The 23,277-nt window shown below is 36.2% G+C and overlaps 1 protein-coding gene across 1 annotated transcript in view; it reads right to left on the bottom strand.

The window, feature by feature from the left end:
* Positions 1–12,684: 12,684 nt before the first annotated feature.
* Positions 12,685–23,277, bottom strand: part of LOC135212415 (zinc finger CCHC domain-containing protein 10-like) — a 55,193-nt gene continuing 44,600 nt past the window's right edge. Inside the window, exon 3 of the mRNA XM_064245786.1 lies at positions 12,685–12,821. Coding sequence (XP_064101856.1) covers positions 12,685–12,821 — 137 coding nt within the window. The remainder of the gene's footprint in view (positions 12,822–23,277) is intronic.

Raw genomic sequence — 23,277 nt, 5'->3', positions numbered from 1 at the left:
TATATATATATTATACATTGTAATCACCGACGATAATCAGTCAGTATCCCAATCGTAAATTATTCCTTTGTAAAATTATCGTCTCATTGGAATGATTTCCTCTGTCGAATTGTTCCTTCAACTCAAATCATTCTTTTAGCCCGAAAGCAATATTATAGAGAGTGTAGTTCAGAGATAAGAGATAAACGAGATAGATAGCATATATAATATGTATATATAGATATATATAACATATACATTATATACTATTATATATATATATATATAATATATATATATATATATTATATATGTGTGTGTGTATGTGTGTGTGTGATACATAAATTAATATAAAATTTAAATTCAATTATCTCACAGTCATTAGGGTATAACATAAGTTAGGAATGTCACAAATCGCAGATTTATTCATTTGATAAAATATAGCATCGTACATACAACAACACACTCACAAACACACACACCCATCCACAAACGCGCGTGCGCGCTATTCCTTTGTATTCATTACCGCTCTCTTCTACCGAGTAATTAGAAATGTAGTTCATGCCAATAAAAAAGGCGCCGGGTTGGTTCTCTCTCTCTCTCTCTCTCTCTCGATGTGAGGCGGGGGAACTTCCTCACGTCCTTAGATGATATATCTCCATATCAATGTTACTTCAGATTCACCCTTTCAAGTTACCGCATCGAAATAATGGCCCAGAAAATATCTTAATATTTGTGGCAGAATCAGTTTCCTGAAATGCAGAGGTGGGGGTGGGGGGGGGGGGGGGGGGACCACCATTTCCTTTGTGGTGCGGGTGGGGGGTGGGGGGGAGGAGGAGGAGGAGGAGGAGGAGGGGGGTTCCTCTGTCTAGATCCGTAACGGAGACGCCCCTTTTGCTAGCGAAACCCAGCACCTGAACACAGAAGGAGACGCCGCTGGTAACAAAGGGAAAAGGAGGTATATACTATATATGATATTGTTCCCACAATTCACACACTCGCACTCATTTTGGGCTGCGGGACTGGAACGAGCTGGAGATACCTGACCTGACTAACTTTCCCACCTTCCTTTCTCGTGAGACGTCCGTAAGACCATTTCTACTGTCTCTTTAACAAGTAAAAAATGCGCCGAAGAAAATTTTCTGTACAGAGTATGATAATCAAAGCCACCGAAAACAGATCTCTTTTTCGGTGGTCTGGGTATAAATGCTGTATGACCCGCGGCTCGCGAAACTCAGCCGGTAGTGGTGTGACTTGTCAGACGCACGATCATGGCTAACTTTAACCTTGAGCAAAATAAAGCTACTGAGGCTAGAGGGCTGCAATTTGGTATGTTTGATGATCGGAGGATGGATAATCGACACACCGATTTGCAGCCCCTTAGCCTCTGTAGATTTTAAGATCTGAGGGCAGACAGAAAAAGTGCGGACGGACAGATTTTCTTTTACAGAAAACATCAAAGAAAACATTCATAAGACTTCGAAATGTCTCCCTTGTATATTTCATCCAATGGTTTTCCTCTCTATTCCAGAATTGAGATCTTAATTTTATCGGATGATAACTTATACTTTGCTTCCACCTTCTCCTGTCATTTCTTCTCGCTTTTCATACCTTCTCCTTCTTCTTCTTTTCTCCTTCTTCTTCTTCTTCTTCCCTTTCAGATCCCAGAAATTAATTTTTCCGTATGATGACATATAGTTTGTTTTGCCCTGACTTGTCGATTTTTATCATCTCTTGTTCCTCCTCCCCCTACGCCTCCTTCTCTCCTTCTTCTTCTTCTTGTTTCATTCCAGAACCCAGAAAGTATTCTTTCTGGATGGATACTTATAGTTTGTTTTGCCCCCAATTGTCATTGCTTCCTTTTTATTCCTTCCTCTTCCTCTTCTTCTTCCTCCTCCTCCTCCTCCTCCTTGTTTCATTGAACCAAGAAATTAATTTTTTTCTGGATGATTACTTATAGTTTGTTTTGCCCTCACTTGTCCTTTCTTCCTCCTCCTCTCCTCCTCCATCCTCCTCCTCCTCCTTCTCTTCTCTTCTTCTTCTTCTTCTTCTTCTTCTTGTTCTTCTTCTCCTCCACCACCACCTCCTCCTTCCTCTTCCTCCTTGTTTCTTTTCAAAACCAAGATATTAATTTTTCTGGATGGTTACTTATAGTTTGTTTTGCCCTCACTTGTCATTTCTTCCCCCTTAATTTATTCCTTCCTCCTCCTCCTCCTCGTTTCATTCCAAAACCAAGGAATTAATTTTTCTGGATGATTACTAATAGTTTGTTTTGCCCTCACTTGTGTCCCTTCTTCCTCCTTTTTATTCCTTCCTCTTCATCCTCCTCCTCCTTGTTTCATTCCAAAAGCGAGAAATTAATTTTTCTGGATGATTACTTACAGTTTGTTTTGCCCCTCACGTCTCATTTCTTCCCCATTTTATTCCTTCCTCCTCCTCCTCCTCCTCTTCTTCTTCTTCTTTCTTTCCCTCTCCCATCATAGCAAACGTTATCTCATTCTCAGATCAACGAATCGGCGATGGGACCTTAATCCTGTTTTCCGGCCCGGTGACAATATCGCTCGGAGGGTCGTCCAATGATAAACGCATATCATCGTTTTAGTTTCACGTCCGACGATTTTCTATTGTTATTCGGTGCGGTAAATTTCGTGAGTGATAAGGGGGAGGGGGGGGGGGGGCATTAATTTCGGAGGGGTGTGTGGATAAAGGGAAGACGCGGGGAGGGGAGGGGGTGGGAGAGAAGGTGACAGTGTTGTGCTAATTAATCGCTACGATTTTTCCTCGCAAAAAATTCCCTCGTAAAGACAAGGGTTTTATTCGCTTGGGAAGCTGTGCTTTAAAAGGATTTTTATTATTATATTACAGTTTAGGTTTAATGCAATTTTATATAACAACTTTTCCCATTAATTAGAATTTTTGTTGCTAGCAAGAACTAATATAAATACCCTGTTGACTGTTTATACAAGCAAATACTTTCATCATTTGCTAGAATTGACAAATTCTTTAGGAAATATATTGTTCTAAACTATTTCTTTTGTTTTAGAATAATCAAATATTTTTCATATTTGCAACCGTGAATGCAATACAGTATTTAAAAAGTTAATAATCGTCCTATTTTTAAATAATCAAGTTTTTCATTTCTATTTGCATAAGAAATTATAAAATAAACTATTCATTATGTTAATAATTTTAATTATGAATATTTTTCATCTTATATTTGTGACAGTGAATACAATACAGTATTTACAAATTGATCTATTTTTAAATAATTAAGTTTTTCATTTCTATTTGCATAAGAAATTGTAAACTTTTCATTATGTTAACAATTCGAATTATAAATAATTTTTCATTTTACATTTGTAGTAGAGAATGCAATAAAGTATTCATTAAGTTAATAATAGGCTTATTTTTGAATAATTTAAAGTTTCTTATTTTCATTTACATAAGAAATTGTAAAAATTATTCATTATGTTAATAATTCTATAAATAATTTCTAATTTTACATTTGTAATAGAGAATGCAATAAAGTATTTATTAAGTTGATAATAGACCTATTTTTGAATAATTTAAAGTTTTTTTATTTTCGTTTACATAACAAATTGTAAAAAAAACTATTCATTATGTTAACAATTCGAATTATTAATAATTTTCAATTTTACATTTGTTACAGAGAATGCAATAGAGTATTTCAATTTTATTTGTATAAGAAATAATTCACATTGTAAATAATTTTTTATTTTACAAGTGTAATAGAGAATGCAATAAAGTATTTATTAAGGTAATAATAGACCTATTTTTGAATAATTAAAAGTTTTTTATTTTCGTTAACATAAGAAATTGTAAAAAAAACTATTAATTATGTTAACAATTCGAATTTTAAATAATTCTCAATTTTACATTTGTAACAGAGAATGCAATAAAGTATTCATTCAGTTAATAATAGACCAATTTTAAATAATTAAAAGTTTTTCAATTTTATTTGCATAAGAAATTGTAACAAAACTATTCATTATGCTAATAATTCAACTTGTAAATAATTTCTAATTTTACATTTGTAACAGAGAATGCAATAAAGTATTTATCAAGTTAAAAATAAGAATACTGAACCAAGTAACCCCTGCAACGAGGTTATTCTATCAAGAATAAAAAGCCACAGTAGTGTTAACAATATTTATGCGCAGAGTTAAAAGTGATAACTCTGCGCACAAGTATTTTCACACCACTGTGGCTTTTATTAAGACTTAACAATAAGATTATTTCTCAAAGAGGATACATCTCCTGTCCTCAAGAAAGATAACAATTCCCTTTAGCTGAGAACAATACCTATACTAACTTTAATTCAATATCCCCGATGACCAAAACAAAAGAGATCAAGAGATCAGGAACTGGATTATTCGAGTGGGAAATATTTCTCTCGTGATTGGCACTGGATTGGATTAGCCGAGTCCGGCTGATTGGACAACCCAATCAAATTGCAGAATTGAAATTGACATTGACATTTATTGATACATATGATTTAGAAGCCTTGGTTGGAATATCATATAGTTTTGAGCTTGGCCTTTGCGAGTTAGCACATAAACACACACACACATACACATACTATATATAATATAATATATATATATATATATATATATATATATATATATATATATTATATATATAGAGAGAGAGAGAGAGAGAGAGAGAGAGAGAGAGAGAGAGAGATCTTACATTACAGACCTTACATATTGTCTACCAGAGAGTTGCTAGTGCATCTTCCGGTATATTTTGCATCTTCCAATCTTGGATGGTCTGGGATGCAGAGAGAGAGAGAGAGAGAGAGAGAGAGAGAGAGAGAGAGAGAGAGGAGATTCTACAATTAGGTAGGTCACAGCATTAGGCCTGTATCGAATGATCGTTTCCAAATTCTTAAGGAAATATTAGATTTTTTTGTCAAATCTTATATATCAGACGAATTTTATTTTCAATAACTTTTTATGGTGGAGCCTCACGTGTAGTTCAACAAACGTCTGACTATCACTATTGTAGAAATAAGTGATATAATATAGCAATAAAACCTACTTTGACGAAATAAAGAAATCGTGTTCATTGGAAATCTCTCGTTTTATTGTCAGGGCAACTCCTCTGTCTAGAAACTGGGAGATCCAGCAAGGCACAACCTGTATTTTAGCGTATATGTTGTAGTGCACACTTATCGAAAATGAGTTTTCTCTCACTTTTAAGCTAAAAAAAAGAAGAAAGAAGGATTTTGACATAAGATACAGATATCAGCCTATTTACAAAATAGTTACGTTTAAGGCGACTGTTTGTATGTTGAATTGCTTGTAAATTGGTTACTGTACACTTCATGCCTATTTAAGTACAGTGTGATATAAAATCAATATAGTACTGTGCGTTTATTTCATCCTACAACACAGCATGTACGTACATAAGTACTGCATGTACAGAATAGGGGTGCAAAACAAAAATTGAACTTAACGGGTCGCAAAGGGGAGCGCTCGGAACGCAGTTTTAATTTGCGATACCGGGTGTTCGTATCTCTGAATGTTTGTAAGCTGAGGAGTGTCTGTACACTCATATCCCCATACATACATACAATACATACATATACATATACATACATACTCAAATTCGGCCCTTCCATCGACCTGTGACTTTGCCAGAAAATAAATGTCATATTTTATTTGCAATTTTTCCTGACACTACATCCCTTTCCTTATCTCTCTCTCTCTCTCTCTCTCTCTCTCTCTCTCTCTCTCTCTCTCCACACACACACGTTTCATACCGTTCTTGTCCTCCTGTTCTCTGTTCATGAAATAACAGAACGGGCAGGAACTCGAGAAATAAAAATGCAACCTTTGTGAGTTGTGTTTTTTCAGAGAGAGAGAGAGAGAGAGAGAGAGAGAGAGAGAGAGAGAGAGAGAGAGAGAGAGAGAACAGGTGGCAAACAGCAGGCAAACGTGTGTGTATTTAGAAGATATTCATGTATATTACCATCTGTTACTTTCAAATAAACACCATAATATCCTTTGGAAACTTGAGTTAATAATAATAATAATAATAATAATAATAATAATAATAATAATAATAATAATAATAATAATAATAATAATAATAATAATGATAATAATAATAATAATAGAAATAATAATAATAGAAATCTTATATTTTTTTCTTAATTTCCCATTGAAATAAAATGAAAGACTGTCCAATCCTTTTTTTTATATCAATAAGATTCAGTCATTCTGTTCCCTTCACCCTTTGGGTCAAGGAAACAAAGATTTTTATTTTTTTTTATTATAACTAAAGTGTAAAACAAAGCTGGGCTGGATTTCAGCACAAATCCTTTCCCAGCATTTTTTTTTATTTTGTTTTATTTTTTTATTCGATTTTATTCTCTCTCTCTCTCTCTCTCTCTTCTCTCTCTCTCTCTCTCTCTCTCTCTCTCTCTGTCTCCTAACCCTTGACAAGAATCATTTAGAGAAAAAAAAAATACGAACGGAAAAATTGGTTGTCATGAAGGGGTCGGAATGAAATGTGTGTGGAGAGAGAGAGAGAGACCTTACAGACCTTACAGACCTTACATCTTGTTCGGGTTGCCCCAGGTCCCTCAGTGTGAGGCACCTCTAATGTCTACCAGAGAGTTGCTAGTACATCTTCCGGTATATTTTGCATCTTCCAATCTTGGATGGTCTGGGATGCAGTTTAGATATTTGTCGAGCTTATTCTTAAACACATCTACGCTCACTCCTGATATATTCCTCAGATGAGCTGGCAACGCATTGAATAGACGCTGCATTATCGATGCTGGTGCGTATGGATTAATGTCCTGTGTGCTTTCCTTATTTTTCCTGGTATAGTTTTGGGCACTATTAATCTACCTCTGCTTGCTCTTTCTGATATTTTTAGTTCCATGATATTTTCTGCTATTCCTTCTATCTGTTTCCATGCCTGAATTATCATGTAGCGTTCTCTTCTCCTTTCTAGACTATATTTTAATTTTTAAGAATTGTAGTCTTTCCCAGTAGTCTAGGTCCTTAACTTCTTCTATTCTAGCTGTATTAAGGACCTTTGTACACTCTCTATTTGTGCAATAATCCTTTTGATAGTGTGGGTACCATATCATATTGCAATATTCAAGTGGACTACGAACATATGTTTTATAAAGCATAATCATGTTGTTCAGCTTTCTTGTTTTGAAGTGCCGTAACAACATTCCCATTTTTGCTTTACATTTTGCCAACAGAGTTGCTATTTGATCATTGCATAACATGTTCCTATTCATCATCACACCAAGGTCTTTAACTGCTTCCTTATTTGTGATGGTCTCATTATTAGGTCCCTTATATGCATATAGCTTTCTTTCTCTGTCTCCATAATTTATTGATTCAAATTTATCAGAGTTAAATACCATCCTATTTATCTCTGCCCAATCATATACTTTGTTAAGGTCTCTTTGTAGAGCGTCCTATCTTCATCACAAATAATTTCCTACTTATTCTTGTGCATCTGCGAAACTACTCACTACCGAATCCTTCACATTATTGTCTATGTCTTCAATCATAATAACAAACAGTATTGCAGCTAACACCGTACCTTGCGGCACACCGGATATTACCTTGACTTCATCCGATTTCTCGTCGTTTGCAATAACTATCTGTTTTCTGTTGTGTAAAAATTCTTTTAACCATCTCTACTTTATCCACGATATTGTGTTTTCTAATTTTCTTCGCTAATATATTATGGTCTACTTTATCAAAAGCTTTTGCAAAGTCTAAATAAACCAACATCTGTTTCATTTCCGCTTTTTCATATTTTTGAATATGTTCTCACGGTGGACTAACAGTTGGGTTTGTGTACTTTTTCCGGGTACGAAACCATGTTGTCCTTTATTAAACAAATTATTTTTTATTAATGTTTCATAATATTTTTCTTCATTACCCTTTCATACACTTTCATAATATGTGATGTTAGACTCACAGGCCTATAATTACTTGCCTCTAGTCTTGATCCACTTTTGAAAGTAGGGGTAATATCATGCTAATTTGTGCTCAATCATAAATCTTGCCTGTATCTACACTTTGTCTTAATAATATTGCAAGTGGCTTTGCGATAGAATGAACTACTTTCTTTAACAAAATAGCAAGGAATTCCATCAGGCCCTGCAGCAGCTCCATTTTAATTTCATTAATAGCCTGCACAATATCAGCTTCATTAATATCTATGTCAGCTAAATATTCAACTATTTTCATCCCTTACTTCTATATCATTATCTTCATTATCTATTCTAGGGTGAATTCTCTCTTATATCGTTTCTGCCAGTAGTTGCAAATTTCCTTTTTTTTCATTCGTTAATCTCCCTTCAATTCTCAGAGGGCCTTATTTCTATTCTTCTTTTATTCATCTTCTTCGCATATGAGTATAATAGCTTGGGGTTTTTGAGCTTGTAATTTAATAGGGTTTTTTCTTCCAAGTCCCGTTTTTCATTTTCTTTTGATTGTATAATCTTTTGTTCTGCATTTTCTATCTTACTTTTTAGTTCTATAACTTTCCATGCATTTTTTCTTTTGCAAGACCTTTTTTCCACTTTCTGATTTTCTGGAACAAGATCCTTCTGTCTCTTGGTATGCATGAATGATGTTTACTTTTCTTCTTCGGTATATTTTTTATTTTTCCACTATTTTCTCCAATATTTTATATAATATCTCCGTATTTACCTTTTATGTCATCACTTACGAAAATGTTATCCCAATCTTTGTTTAATTCTTCATTAATTTCTGACCATTTTATATTTTACTGTAGAAGTTGTATTTTCCATATCCTTCCCACTTTTTCATTTCTTGCTTATCTCTATTTTCACTTGCTTTGGAATGAACTGTTATTCTATGACATTATGGTCTGAAATATTCGCATTATAAACTATTATTTCTTTAACATAATTCATCTCGTTCACAAATACTAGGTCTAAAGTATTTTCCTTTCTTGTTGGCAGGTGATTTATTTGTTGGATGTTGTATTCTAGTAGCATATCTAATAGCTTTTCAAATTGCCTCTTATCTTCTGCACTACTATTACTCTCTTTTTTATATGTATAAGTACAACCACAATCCTATTCGTTCTTCATTCTACGAAAGGAAAGTTGAAGTCACCAGATAGGAAGAATAGTCCAGTCCTTGTGATTTGCTACATATATCATCCAATTTTTCAATTATTAAGTCAAACTCTTTAGTATTAGGAGGTCTATATATTACTATGTTCATCAATTTTTCAGATTCAAATTCTACCGCTATTAGTTCACATTCTGAGTTACTATATTCTCATATATTTTCCTTGTTTTTGTACTTCATAGATTGCGGTTCCCCTTGATTCCTATTTTTTCTATCTGATCTATAAGTTTGGAACCCTTTTATTTGATCATCATTCCCAGTCTCTTGGAATACCAGGTTTCACTTATATTCATTATATCTATTTTCTTTTCATTTTATTTTGGGTTAGTTCTTCTAAGTACTCTATTTTTTCTTTTTGAGTTACTCGTAACTAAACCCTGCGCATTCATCACTATGATGGTTTGCGTGTTTTCTCCTTCATTTAATACTGGTAGTAATAAGGATTTTTTCCCATGTCTCTTTCCTGTTCTGGTATGTTATTCTTTTTTTTCATTTCCAGAAATTCTGACATTAAAAAATCCAACTTTTTCCATATAATTTGATCTTCCTTCATCATAATTATTCATTTTGTGGTCTGAATTGTGCTGCAATTTTCTTCCGTTTCTGCAATATCCTCTTGCATAATAAATACAGTTATTATCTCTTGAGTAGAATTTCGGAGCTGATGCTTTGAAATTTTTTGCTGACACCTCTGCATATCTCATTGGTGGTTTGCTTTTCTCTTTTACCTGATATTCTTGATTTTTCTCTCTTTATTTGTTTCTTTCTTATTTTGGATTTTATTACTTGGTTGGTTATTTATTTGATTATGATTCATGGCTACAGGGTGCATATATTTGCATTTTTTGTCGAACTTACATCCTTTTCCTTCTTTTAGGTTTTTACATATTTTTTGGATGCAGATCTCTGCAATCATCCCCATATCCATCTAAGTATGCACATTTACCAATATATTTCATAGTTTTGACATATCTTAGGATGTTTGTAGTAACATCTTTCTCCAAATCTGCAATTCCCTCTTTTCAAAAGGTTGCAGATTTTGTCTTTCTTGTCTATTTTTTCCTCTTTCCCGTCATTGTATAGATCTGGGTAGAGCCTCTTCGGGATTTGCTTTTCTGTTGTCATATCGTAATTTATTTCTTCGTAGGTATGCTGCTTATTGCCTCATATGTAGTATCAATGAGTATCTCTGCATCCATACTTTTATCTTGTTCTTTGTTTTCCTTATTTTTTTTTCTGTCATTTCATTTTTGTTTACTTCTCTTCCGTTTTCCTCTTCTTCTTTTTCTTCTTCTTCTTCCTCTCCTCTTCTTCTTCATCCTCAACTATTTGTACATTCAATCTTGATTTAATAACATTGTCTATCCATGATAGACATGTTGAACAAAAAATTCTTGTATCTTTTCTCAAATCTTGTATTACCTCAGCACACTGTGGATGGGTCGGAATGTTGCATGCAGCACATTTTCTGATTAGGTTTTGTGGATTGACTATGCTATAAATCCAAACCCTTACAGTTTGTTTGCATGCTTTTGGCATTCTTTTTCCTAATGCATCAATTAGGATATTCACAAGATTCACCTTATTCATTTTCTTTGTCGGAATATGTTGGTTTATGTATATTTTCTTTATGAGTCTCTTGACCACTTGGATTTTATTTGGAACTTCTTCAATTATTTTCAAGATGTTTTCATTAGATTTGTTCCAGTTTGAAGGATTATATCCTTCTAATATATCTATGAATGCTTTTGTATCTTTTTGGTTAGGACTGTTGCTGATTTCATAGATGAGAAATGCCAGTTCCCTTCCTGCTACCTCATTGTATTGCGAATCTGCTAGGACACGCCAAATTACGCCACCTCTTCCCGCAGTTGGAACTTACTGCCATCTTGTTTTGATTTATAGTATTACACTTGATAAACTAACTTAGAAGACGCTTTATCCTACTATTTTCACACTAATCTTATCACCGATAGTTCACGAACACTTCTAGATATTTCTCAAATTCTAGTCGTATGTTAAACTTGTGATATCTGTTGATTAATCTGACTTCACGCGGGTACGACTCACCAAGCAAGATGGCTACTTACGAGAGAGAGAGAGAGACGAGAGAGAGATGAGAGATGAGAGAGAGAGAGAGGAGCGCGAGAGAGAGAGAGAGAGAAAATTTAAAAAATATAGGAGGTTGGACATGGACAAAGATCTGCTTCAAATAGAGAGAGAGAGAGAGAGAGAGAGAGAGAGAGGAGAGAGAGAGAGAGAGAGAGAATATCAAAAGTGACAAAAAATGAGAAAATAACAGGTTGGACAACGATTTGATGCAGAGAGAGAGAGAGAGAGAGAGAGAGAGAGAGAGAGAGAGAGAGAGAGAGAGAGAGAGAGAGACAGAGAGAGAGAATATGAAATGTGACAGCAAGAAAGAAAAAATGAAGACATAGGAGGTTGGACGACAATGATCTAATGAGAGAGAGAGAGAGAGAGAGAGAGAGAGAGAGAGAGAGAGAGAGAGAGAGAGAGGCTTAACGTCCAAATTGGCTCCATCCTTGGAAACGGAGTGAGGAGAGATATTCCTCCCTCTCTCATCCTCAGCCGTTATCTCTTACTTTCCTCTTATATTGATAAGCAACAATTCCATTCACGAACGTTTCGAGTCGGAGAGAATTCGCTGTGATTAATGTTTATCTTTCCTGATAAATCCACTTCGAGGAGACTAGAGGGATTTCATATCTGGGATTCGGCGAGATTCGGAAAAGGATTTACCACTGATAGGTACTGTCGATATTGGAATATTATTACGGGAATATAATCTAGGAATATTAATTTCTAAGTCTGGTGAAGGGAAAGTTAGTTTTTTTTTCTAGTCGTCTTGTGCTTTGGAACGATAGACGTTTGTTCCAAGTGTTCACTAGTTGTTCACGAGAACAAAATGTGTTTTTTTTAGTTTATAATTCAGTTGCAAACAATAGTTTATGTTTTAAAGACTAATAATTTTTTAATGATTTTCTTTTAAAGTGATTCTAAGTTATTTTCTTAGCTGTTCTCTTACATTTAATCTAATTAATTTAATAATAATAATAAAATAATAACTAATTCAATAATAATAATAATAATAAATTAATAATAATAATAATCATAAAATAATAATAATAATCTCAATTAATATACCTTATTAACTTCTTGGAGAAAATTACTTTTAGCCAATTAAAATTTGTATAGATTTCTCCTTAAAACTTCTAAGAATAAACCACTTTCAAACGTATCTGAAAAGTACCAAGCAATACACAAAGCAAATCCATCAAAATGTGTCGTCAGTGACCCTAGTAGATGCGACGCCAGAAAAATCCCAATAATCAATTAATCAAATGATCGACCCACTTGATTTTGGTCTTTTTCGGCTGAGCTAACTTCGCCCTCTGCTGTTGACTCTGCAGCCTCCAGATCGCATGATAGCCTTCCTTTATCGCTCTCCCGATTGCATTTGCAGAGCACACATTGCTCTGCACTGCTCTGCAAAGCTTTTTATGCAACCCTTCTTTCATCTGAGATGCATGGAGGAGGAGGAGGAGGAGGAGGAGGAGGAGGAGGAGGAGGAGGAGGAGGAGGAGGAGGAGGAGGAAGATGGAGAGGGATGGAATGAGCACATTGCTCTTTTGACTCCCAGTCGTAAGGCAACTTGTCGCCCACACATCACAGACAAGTTGTACACATGTCACGGACTTACTGGGATAGTTAGGGCAACTTGTCGCCCACACGTCACAGACAGTTGTGCTACTTGAAGGACTTACTGGGATAATTAGGAAATCGTGTCGCCCACACATCATAGACAAGTTGTACACATGTCAAGGACTTACTGGGATAGTTAGGGAAACTTGTCACTTACATGTCACAGACAAATCAAGTGCATGTCAAAGACTTGTTGGGATAGTTCTAAACCGGTGCACTTTCCAAAATTTAGTTCTGACGTGGTTTTTGACTAGTTGTCAACATGTTTGCGACATGTATGTGATACGTTGCTAACGTGTGTTGACGACATGTTTATCTGTAATGAAGGCGCACCCTTTCCAAGGTTGAACACGAGTCAATGACTTATTGGGACAGTTCTTAAGAGGTGCTTTACTTGATTATCCAGCATTTACCAAAGGTTCATTAGCCACTCAAGGTCGTCGACTAATTTACATGTTTGCGATATGCCGACAATATGCGTTGATGACATGTTTTTACTGTATGAAAAACATATCAGGCAATGCAAGTATGGGAAGTTCGTGAGAACCAAAATACAGAAAGTATGAACATCGCTGAATTATTTTGGCGAATTTTTTATGGCAACGTATCTCCTTTCCTAATCATTTTCCTCTCTCTCTCTCTCTCTCTCTCTCTCTCTCTCTCTCTCTCTCTCTCTCTCTCTCTCTCTCTCTCTCTCTCTCTCTCTCTCTCTCTCTCAGAGAGAGTGATGATAGCAGTAAAGAAGGAACTTTAACGACCCCAACCTCTTTCGTTGTGTGTAGTTCTTTCTGCGCCGAGAAATTCCTTAAAAGACTTTATTTGTTTCCTCTTGGGAGTTGAAGAGTTCAGCTAAACATTTTCATCTCCGGGAGGTACGTGTGTGTGGAGAGAGAGAGAGAGAGAGAGAGAGAGAGAGAGAGAGAGAGAAAAGGCTTAATGTTTCCCTTTACTCCCTTTGAGCGAGCTTTCAATTAAATTTCGTCCGTGATTGCTGGCCGTTTTTGGAAGAGTACCTACGGGTACATAACGTTTGCCTCAAGGCTTCCTATGCCAATAAAGACATACCCTCAGGTCACAAGTTCAAGCAACCCCTTTTTATCAGTAAACAAACCCCCGAGCAGTGGATTTCAACTTTAATCATCCCTTAGTGAGTTTTCCCGAAGTTGTTTTTCCCCTTTTTCCCCTTCTTCTCCAGGTCGTGAAACATTAATGAGAGCTGGTTCACGGCGAAGAGAGGCGAGGCTCCTCCTTGCATCTCTTCCTATTTACGAGACGAGAATAAAAAGAAAATAAAAAAAAAGAAAATGAAAAAAAAAGGAAATAATTCCACTGCAAGATAAAAGACGCCCCGGGCTCATTTCGAAAAGTGGAAGGCGTTCTTAGTATTTCATCACGTCGTTTTTGGAAAATAAGGTTAAGGGTTCTTTTCGCAAAAAGAATGAGAGAGAGAGAGAGAAAGAGAGAGAGAGTGAGAGAGAGAGAGAGAGAGAGGTGGGGGGTGGGGGTGGACTTGAAATGAAAAATACAGACAGCAACTGGAACGAGAGGCGGACAGGTAGACAGAGTGACAGAACAGATAGGGGAACGCTGGCGACCATACATGAAATTTGATTTAAATTTGATATACGCAAATGAGAAAACAATACTAGTTTCTTATAATTTTCTAACAATATAAACATGCTTAGCCAAAAGCATACAGGGAAGTTGTTTTAAAAGTTATACAGACACAAAAACTGTAACGAGAGACAGACAGACAGACAGGTGTAGGCACGTTCACAAGCAAACAGATAAGTTGGTTCATGCAATGTGAAATTAATAACAATTTCTTATAATTTGCTGAAATATAAATATGCTTAGCATACAATAGAATAATCACAAACATTCAATTACATCAAATTGCGTTGACTTCTATAACATTGTTTGGGTGTTGCAAAGACCTATAAATAAAAGCTAAAAATATAGCACAAAACAGAAACCTCATTGTAACTCGACACAGCAGAAAGAATCTGCTTGAGAGGTAATATTAAGCCAAGGTCTCCCAACAGCCCAGAGGCTTAGCAAATAAAATGTGAGAAATTCCTCCAGCAGAAATATAAATGAAGAAGAATGAAGGCTCGGAAAAAAGTTAGAGCCTTGACTTAAAGGTAATCGAGAACTAGCGGGGAGAGAGAGAGAGAGAGAGAGAGAGAGAGAGAGAGAGAGAGAGAGAGAGAGAGAGAGAGAGAGAGAGACACTCTATTGCTATTTGTTCTCAATGGCTACTGCCTTTCTTGTTTAGGCAACGCTTTTAGAAATACATATTTTCTTAAAGAATAATTAACTGGTCTGAACTTCATCATAGTCTACTGTAATATGATATCAATTAAAAAATAATTAACTGGTCTGAACTTCATCATAGTCTACTGTAATATGATATCAATTAAAACAACACTGATTCTGATCTAGCCTAAAAGAACACCACTGTCTCTACTGTTGACTGCGACTGTTTATCGTTCTTTTAAGATATGTCAGACACTTTCATTTGTCATTTAATTCCCTAATATTCTGCAGTACTATCTGTGACCAGCATTACCTACATTTTAAATGAAAAGAAATGTCCTGGAATTATTTTTCATGCATAATTTATTGAGGATATTTAGTCTGAGTTAAATGTAAAAGAATCGTAATGTTTATCCTTGAAAGTCCTTGACGAATAAGGATAGCCAACATTAGCAATATTCCGGTGACGATAAACCTACCTAAAATGTGTGCCTCCTGTGCTATATACTAATGCTAAGTAATAAATAATCCTAAATAAATAATTTCTACTTAATTATCAGTGTACTTTAAGCGTCTGCAATCTTGTAGAAAATATCACGATCTCGTATTGCATTTGTAATTCTGGCTCCGTCTTCGAAAGCAGTCATTGTGAAATACCAAATGAACGCTTTTCTGTTGCTCATTACAATCGTGAATGAATTCCAAATAACTTTTCCTTATGATATTGACGTTCTTAAAGAATATAGTACAGTTTACGTTAAGTTCTTGTTTTTACTTATTTAGTATTCAACATTCCCTGGCCGAAACTACAAGAGCTTCTCAGCTGAATTAGGATACTCTCAGAGTTTCCAAAGGTGGCCGATAAGATGGCGTTAGTAGTCCCATTTTAAGCAAAAATTCGAGTAAAAGAAAGAATCTCAGGGAGCACCACGTGATTGCCCGAGGCCTGGCTAAGGTCACGGTGAGGTGTCAAAAACCAGTTTGGCGAAGTTTGCTAACAAGCCGATGGTGGTTAACTCGGAAAATGAGTAGGATTGTAATACTGAGGTATTATTATTCTTTGCGTAAAAGATTTTGATAATGTTAATGATATGGAAAGTATCGTTATTATAACAAACTTGTCCAGGTAATATTCACATGGACTGACTTAATAATAAATGCATCGATGTATTAATGTATTTTTCAAATAATAGATAAAAAAATTACGCTCTAATGAATTCCATGCAAAAAAGCCTTCAACATACTTAATTCATTAATTCACTTACGTAAATTGGCGTTGCAAGGCTTATGGTTCATCGGAGGCCTTGAACATTAAGGTCTTGGGCAACACAGAGACAAAATAAACCTGCAAAGGTACTATTCACAGCAAACTGTTACTCTCAAACGATTACTCTCAAACGAATTTCACGCAGAAACGCCTTCAACGGAATTAATCCATCTACGCAAACTGGCGTTGCAAGGCTTATGGTCATCTTGGGCAACACAGATACATTGCAATTCTTGATGCAACATCCAAATTAAGGTCATAAATATATTGGGTTTTGTGTTATATTAAATGATTGATTGGTCAAGTGTGCCTACTACATGATATTGCGTTTACTCATATAACGTCATTTGGGTGTAGTAAATATTTTTATAAATAAAGCAATGAAATATATAGTAACTCGCTAACAGAATCGAAAGCTGACTGCACAAGACACATGTGTCAGGTGCCATTTGAAATGCTTTCAAATTTAGCGAGAGACGCATAAAAAAAAAAAAAAAAAACAAAAAAAAAAAAAAAATCAAGAGCCCTTAACTTCGACACAAAAATAACTAAACATATGAATGAACATAAGAGTTTATAATTCATGTACTATGCTGCGCAATCTTCAAAGCAATGTCGCCACAGTTGCAAGTTTATTATAGTTTAAAAAAAAAGGAATATATATTTCTCGAAAGGTAAAAAAAAAAAAAAAAAAAAGCAAAAACATGTTCCAATTTTAAGACGTGCCGCGCCGCCCATGAAATTGACCGACCTCTTGCCAAAAAGGTTATATATAATATATATACTATATAATGCGTTAACCGAGAGCTTTATAACTTTTGGGAGGGGGGCGGGAGGGGGGAGGGTTGGAATTTCATTCTGAGGTGCCATTGCTGGTCTGGAAAAAGTTTGAATGTGGTCTGACCGATAACGAACTGCTTTTAAGGCGGGACATGGAAACGGCATTTGAGGTCATTCAGGATACGGCCAGGGGCAGAGGGGGAGGTCTTCTACTATATACGTTTCTTTGAGTGCTGTGGATGATTCCTGTGGTGGTGATCGATCGTGAATTTGTTCTAGAAAGTAGGTTGGTGCCTGTGTTCTCTCTCTCTCTCTCTCTCTCTCTCTCTCTCTCCTCTCTCTCTCTCTCTCTATATATATATATATATATATATATATAACATATATATATATATATATATATATATAGAGAGAGAGAGAGAGAGAGAGAGAGAGAGAGAGAACACAGGCACCAACCTACTTTCTAGAACAAATTCACGATCGATCACCACCACAGGAATCATCCACAGCACTTCAAAGAAACGTATATAGTAGAAGACCTCCCCCTCTGCCCCTGGCCGTATCCTGAATGACCTCAAATGCCGTTTCCATGTCCCGCCTTAAAAGCAGTTCGTTATCGGTCAGACCACATTCAAACTTTTTCCAGACCAGCAATGGCACCTCAGAATGAAATTCCAACCCTCCCCCCTCCCGCCCCCCTCCCAAAAGTTTATAAAGCTCTCGGTTACATTTACTATATAATATATATATATATATATATATATATATATATATATATATATATATATAATATATATATATATATATGAAAAGCTGTGGCGATAATCGATCATGAATCTTTTTCTCGAAAGTAAAGTGCTGCGTTCTCTCTCTCTCTCTCTCTCTCTCTCTCCTCTAAGTGAGCACACGATTTCTCCTCGGATGGACTAATAATTCTTTGAGACATCCTAATCCTTGTAACTCCTTGTAAATCTTTTTAAAAGCTTAGAGGCTGGAATTTGTCCTCGAAGTAGCTTCTCTCTCTCTCTCTCTCTCTCTCTCTCTCTCTCTCTAAAACAAAACTAAGACTCGGAATTTGTTCTCGAAAGTAGCTTGCTGCATCTCTCTCTCTCTCTCTCTTTCTCTCTCTCCTCATCAATCATTCGTTAAGAAACAACCAACCTTCCACTAACATCCTGCTGCAAAAGGTGTTACAAACACCTGCAAAAAGAAAGCATTAGAAAAAAAGAAGGCAGTTTTCAACTACACAGATTAAGATACTGAAAACCCCCTGGCTATATCTTCACAGTTATTCTATGATAAAATATATTAGAATAGTAAATGTAAATTTTGAAAGTCTTTTTCCATAATTTTTCCCTAACATGGTCTTTGTTCCTCCGATGTCTTTTTTTAACTTCAAGGCAAGAAAGCAATTTGGTCGAGTTTATGCAGCGTAATGTTCGAACTTGAGTCTTAAAACAGCAAGAACAGAGTAGGACCCCCGATACATTTTTATTTTTTTGTGCATTTTGGATTTCTGGGACGAATGTTCTTTGTAAAAGAACTGTCCTTTGTTTGTTTATATGGTGTTTTTACGTTGCATGGAACCAGTGGTTATTCAGCAACGGGTCCAACGGCTTTACGTGACTTCCGAACCACGTCCAGAGTGAACTTCTATCACCAGAAATACACATCTCTGACCCTCAATGGGGTGCCCGAGAATCGAACTCGCGGCCACCGTGGTGGTAGTCCAAGACCAAACCGACCAAGCCACTGAGGCGCTCTGATCTTATTTCCTCAGAGGGAGATATATTTACGTTCTTTGTATTTCTTAGATTCATTTCTGTTGATTTTGTATTAATTCCTTCAAACTTACTTTCCAACGTCTCTGATTGTTATTTCTCAGCGCAATTATTATCTTTTTTTTCCTTAAGATCCTTGTCTATCACCTCCTTTGTTTAATGGGACGAATGACCTCGCTGTCCAACCGCTCCAACTTCCTCTTTTCAAATCAAGCGAAATAATCAGTCATTCAAATGGACTTTTGTCGTTATGTGTGAATCCTTCATTTGTCAATTATGAATTAGCAGACGATTTTATCATTTCTGATTATATTAGTTATAAAATCAACCATTAAAAAATGTGACGAAGCAGTCGAGTTTTCTGTACAGCGTATAATCAAGGCCACCGAAAACAGATCTACCTTCCGGTGGTCTCGGTATGGTGCTGCATGGACCGCGGCTGATATAACTGTAACGGCCGCCCGGTGGTGGCCTGTCCTATATCGTAGCCAGACGCACCATCATCGCTAACTTTAACCTTGATAAAATAAAAACTACTAACGCTACAGGGCTGCAATTTGGTGAGTTTGATGATTGTAAGGTGGATGCTCGATATACCAATTTGCAGCCCTCTAACCTCAGGAGGTTTTAAGAGCCGAGGGCGGAGAGAAAAAGTGCAGACGGACTGACGAAGCTGACACGAAAGTTTTCTTTCACAGAAAAGCTAGAAAAATCAAACGGACTCGTAAGAGTAAAGTTGAGGGTTTAGAAACGACGCCTTGATGTCTAATTGATGAACTTCCCCGTGAGGGAAATCACGGGACTTCTTCTTGAAGAAACGTGACGAGAATTCATAGACCCGTAGAATATGGGAGTCTCCACCCCCCTCTCCCTCCCCCCACCCCCCTCTCTCTCTCTCTCTCTCTCTGAAGGCCCTCCTGATAAAGGCTGCAAATTAAGACTAATTCAAAGGCTTTCACTGAAGTTAAGCCTAGGCTGGCAGACGCCCACGCTGCCTGATGCATTTGAATGAGCTTCAAAAAGGGCGCCGTTGATACGCAACCAATTTTCCCTGGATATCTTCTTCAAAGTTTTTATCGAGGGATTCCAAAGGAATCACAAAAATTAGGGTCTTCTTATTAAGCGTTGAAGTTTTAGATTTTGTCCGTCAGCACTTTTTTCTCTCCGCCCTCACATCTGAAGAACCACTGAGGCTAGAGGGCTGCAAATTGGTGTGTTGATCGTCCACCTTACAATCATCAAACATACCAAATTTCAGCCCTTATCCAACCATCCACTAAGCAGTATTACACAACAGTCTATAATAACAAAATCCCAGAGGCTCTCTCTTGTTTGTCCGCCACGGGTGGGGGCAGGGTAGGTAGGGGATCGGGAGGGTGATGGAGACATGATGCATCCACCCTCCTCGTGCAAACCTGTTTGATCCGCCCAGGGTACCGCAGGGTATGTAGGTGATCGGGAGGGTGGTGGAGACATGACACATCCACCCTCCTCATACAAACCTGTTTGTCCGCCAAGGTTAGGGCGGGGTAGGTAGGGGAGACATGAAATAGCTATCCTCCTCATGCAAAACTGTTTGTCCGCCTGGGGTAGGTAGGGGAAACATGACAGGCAGTGCCGGGTTCCCGCGCAGCATAGCACACGCCATCCAGCAAGTATTAAAATATTACACAAGGGCAACTCAGATCATGTGTAAATGATGTGCATCTTTTTAGTTGTCAAAATGTAATCATTGTTATCGGAAAAGCAATACGAGTATATAAAGGCTTAATTAATCAGCTGACGTTGAAACACTTCAAATTCAAAATACATCAATGTAATGGATGTTTTTCGTTATGAAAGATATTTTAGAAAATACGAAACTTTATATATGTCTGAATATCAAGTGAAAAAAAACTGATGCAGAAATTCTCAAATTGAAAAGATATAACAGAAAATTCTTCATTACAAATAACTTTTTCAACAGAAGAAAGTTTATTTAGAAATTCTCAAATTAAAAAGATAGCACAGAAAATGATATTCTTCATCACAAATGACTTTTTCAACAGACAAAAGTTTATGCATATCTGAGTATCACCCTAATAAAAAAAAACTTTTTCCAAAAAAAAAAATTTTTTTTTTTTTTTTTCACAAAGAAGCTAAAAAAAAAAAGGAATAAAAGATCCTATCACATCAGACGGCGGAAGACACCGTTACAAAAAAAAAAAAAAAAAAAAAAAAAAAAAAAAAAAACTACTGCCTTTCAAAGGAGTTTTAAGAAAAAAACTCTAACTACGGTCATTAAACATTAGGAGTTTTTTATCCTCTACTTTTATGAAACCAGATCGTCTTTACTTGACAAACTTCCGTCATTAACTGTTTTATAGCTGCTTGAAGTTTGTTGATTAATATTCCCTTGCAGTTTCGAAGAGAGAGAGGAGAGAGAGAGAGAGAGAGAGAGAGAGATTAGTGCGTGGAAGTTGGGTTGGCGTTGGGATAGCTTTCAGATGTGATAATCCAGAGAGAGAGAGAGAGAGAGAGAGAGAGAGAGAGAGAGAGAGAGAGAGAGAGAGAGAGAGAGAGGACTTTAGACTTTATTTCCCAAAGTTATACACTTGTCTAAAAAATATACACTTACGTATTACACTTCTAGTTCATTTAAGTATGAACACTTATCCATATGACTGGCTGAATACCTATCTGTTCCCTCGGACCTATATGTACCTATAATTAATCAATTATACACGTGTATAAAATATACAGGGTGTCCATAAAGTTCCAGTACCATTACAAGTACTTATTACTCAGAATGGTACTGGGATTTTATGGACACCCTATACATTTACGTATGAAACTTCTGATTATAGAAACAAATCCACATTTATGTATGGGTTCGTATAGTTGAATGTATATACCCTAACATAACTGCGATTTGTTTCTCCATTTCAAAACTCTTGCTACTTTGAATATTCTTTAAACTTCTAATTCATATAATTGCAATAATTGGCTGAATAGCTTATGGGAGCACTTCAAACACACACACACACACACACACACACACGCGCGCGCGCGTACACACAAACACACACACACACATATATATGTTATATATATATTATATATATACATATAATATCTTTTATATATCTATATATATATATATATATATATATATAATATACCTATATACTATACTTATATATGTCTACATATGTTCCAAGACTCATGTTACTATGGGTATTTTTAGTTTTCTGCAAAAGAAAACTATTGTGCCGGCTTAGCCTATCCGTCCGTACATTTTCTGTCCCCCCTCAGATCTTAAAATCTATTGGTGATAGAGGGCAGCAAATTGGTGTGTTGATCATCCACCCTCCAATCATCAAGCCTGCCAAACTGAAGCCCTCTAGCCCCTGTAGTTTTCATTTTATTTAAGGTTAAATTCATAATGGCGCTTCTGACAAAGATGTACGACGGGCTACCACCGGGCCGCGGTTTAAGGCGGCATGGCCCGCGGCTCATGCAGCATTATACCGAGCCCACCGGAAAAGATCTATTTTCGGCGCAATTTTTGACTCGTTTAAACTTCTGATTAATATCATCGTGAACCCTCAGTATTATAACAATTGGCTGAATAACTTGTAGAGGCACCTGACCTACTATGAAATTCAGGGCCTCTATAACACGGGTTTTTGGATTTTGCTCCTTATCAAAGCCTCGGATGTAGCTGAAAGTTGACATATGTATATTTTACAACTACACACAAATTTTGTCAGCATTATCAATAACCTAAACCCGATAGTTTTAATTTTTATAGAGTAAAAATGATCTAGCTGACGTCATGGCCAATGATTGTGAGCCATGAGTCGAAAAACATTCATTACGTAAGCAAGGTAAACATCGTTTTACGAAATGTTGCCCCGCCCATCCACCAGACAGAAACCCATTCACCTTATTCCATCGGCTCTGAAACCCATAGTAGTCAAGAATGGCTAACAGGATTTGGAATTGTCCCCGTGGTTGCAAAACTGCATTTGTCTTACGACTTGCAACTTTATACAGTCAAGAGAAAGCCCGTGGCCATACTTACTATGGCCTGAATAGGTAATTATTCAGTTTCTAGTTTAAATCCAATGTTTATGGTCTGATTTGTATTTAGCGTAACGTGATTATAATACTTGTAATGTCATTCTGGATTTTGAACAGTTCCATTAACTATTCACTATGCCACCAAGAGAGAGAGAGAGAGAAAGAGAGAGATTGTATGTAAACAGTCTTTATAAACTATTTTTGAAATTAAAATAAGATTTTTATCCAAAGTAAATACAAGCTTATATGAGCT

This window comes from Macrobrachium nipponense, chromosome 41 (assembly GCF_015104395.2).
Source record: "Macrobrachium nipponense isolate FS-2020 chromosome 41, ASM1510439v2, whole genome shotgun sequence".
NCBI classification, from domain to species: domain Eukaryota; kingdom Metazoa; phylum Arthropoda; class Malacostraca; order Decapoda; family Palaemonidae; genus Macrobrachium; species Macrobrachium nipponense.
This window is presented reverse-complemented; position numbering and strand designations above follow the sequence as displayed.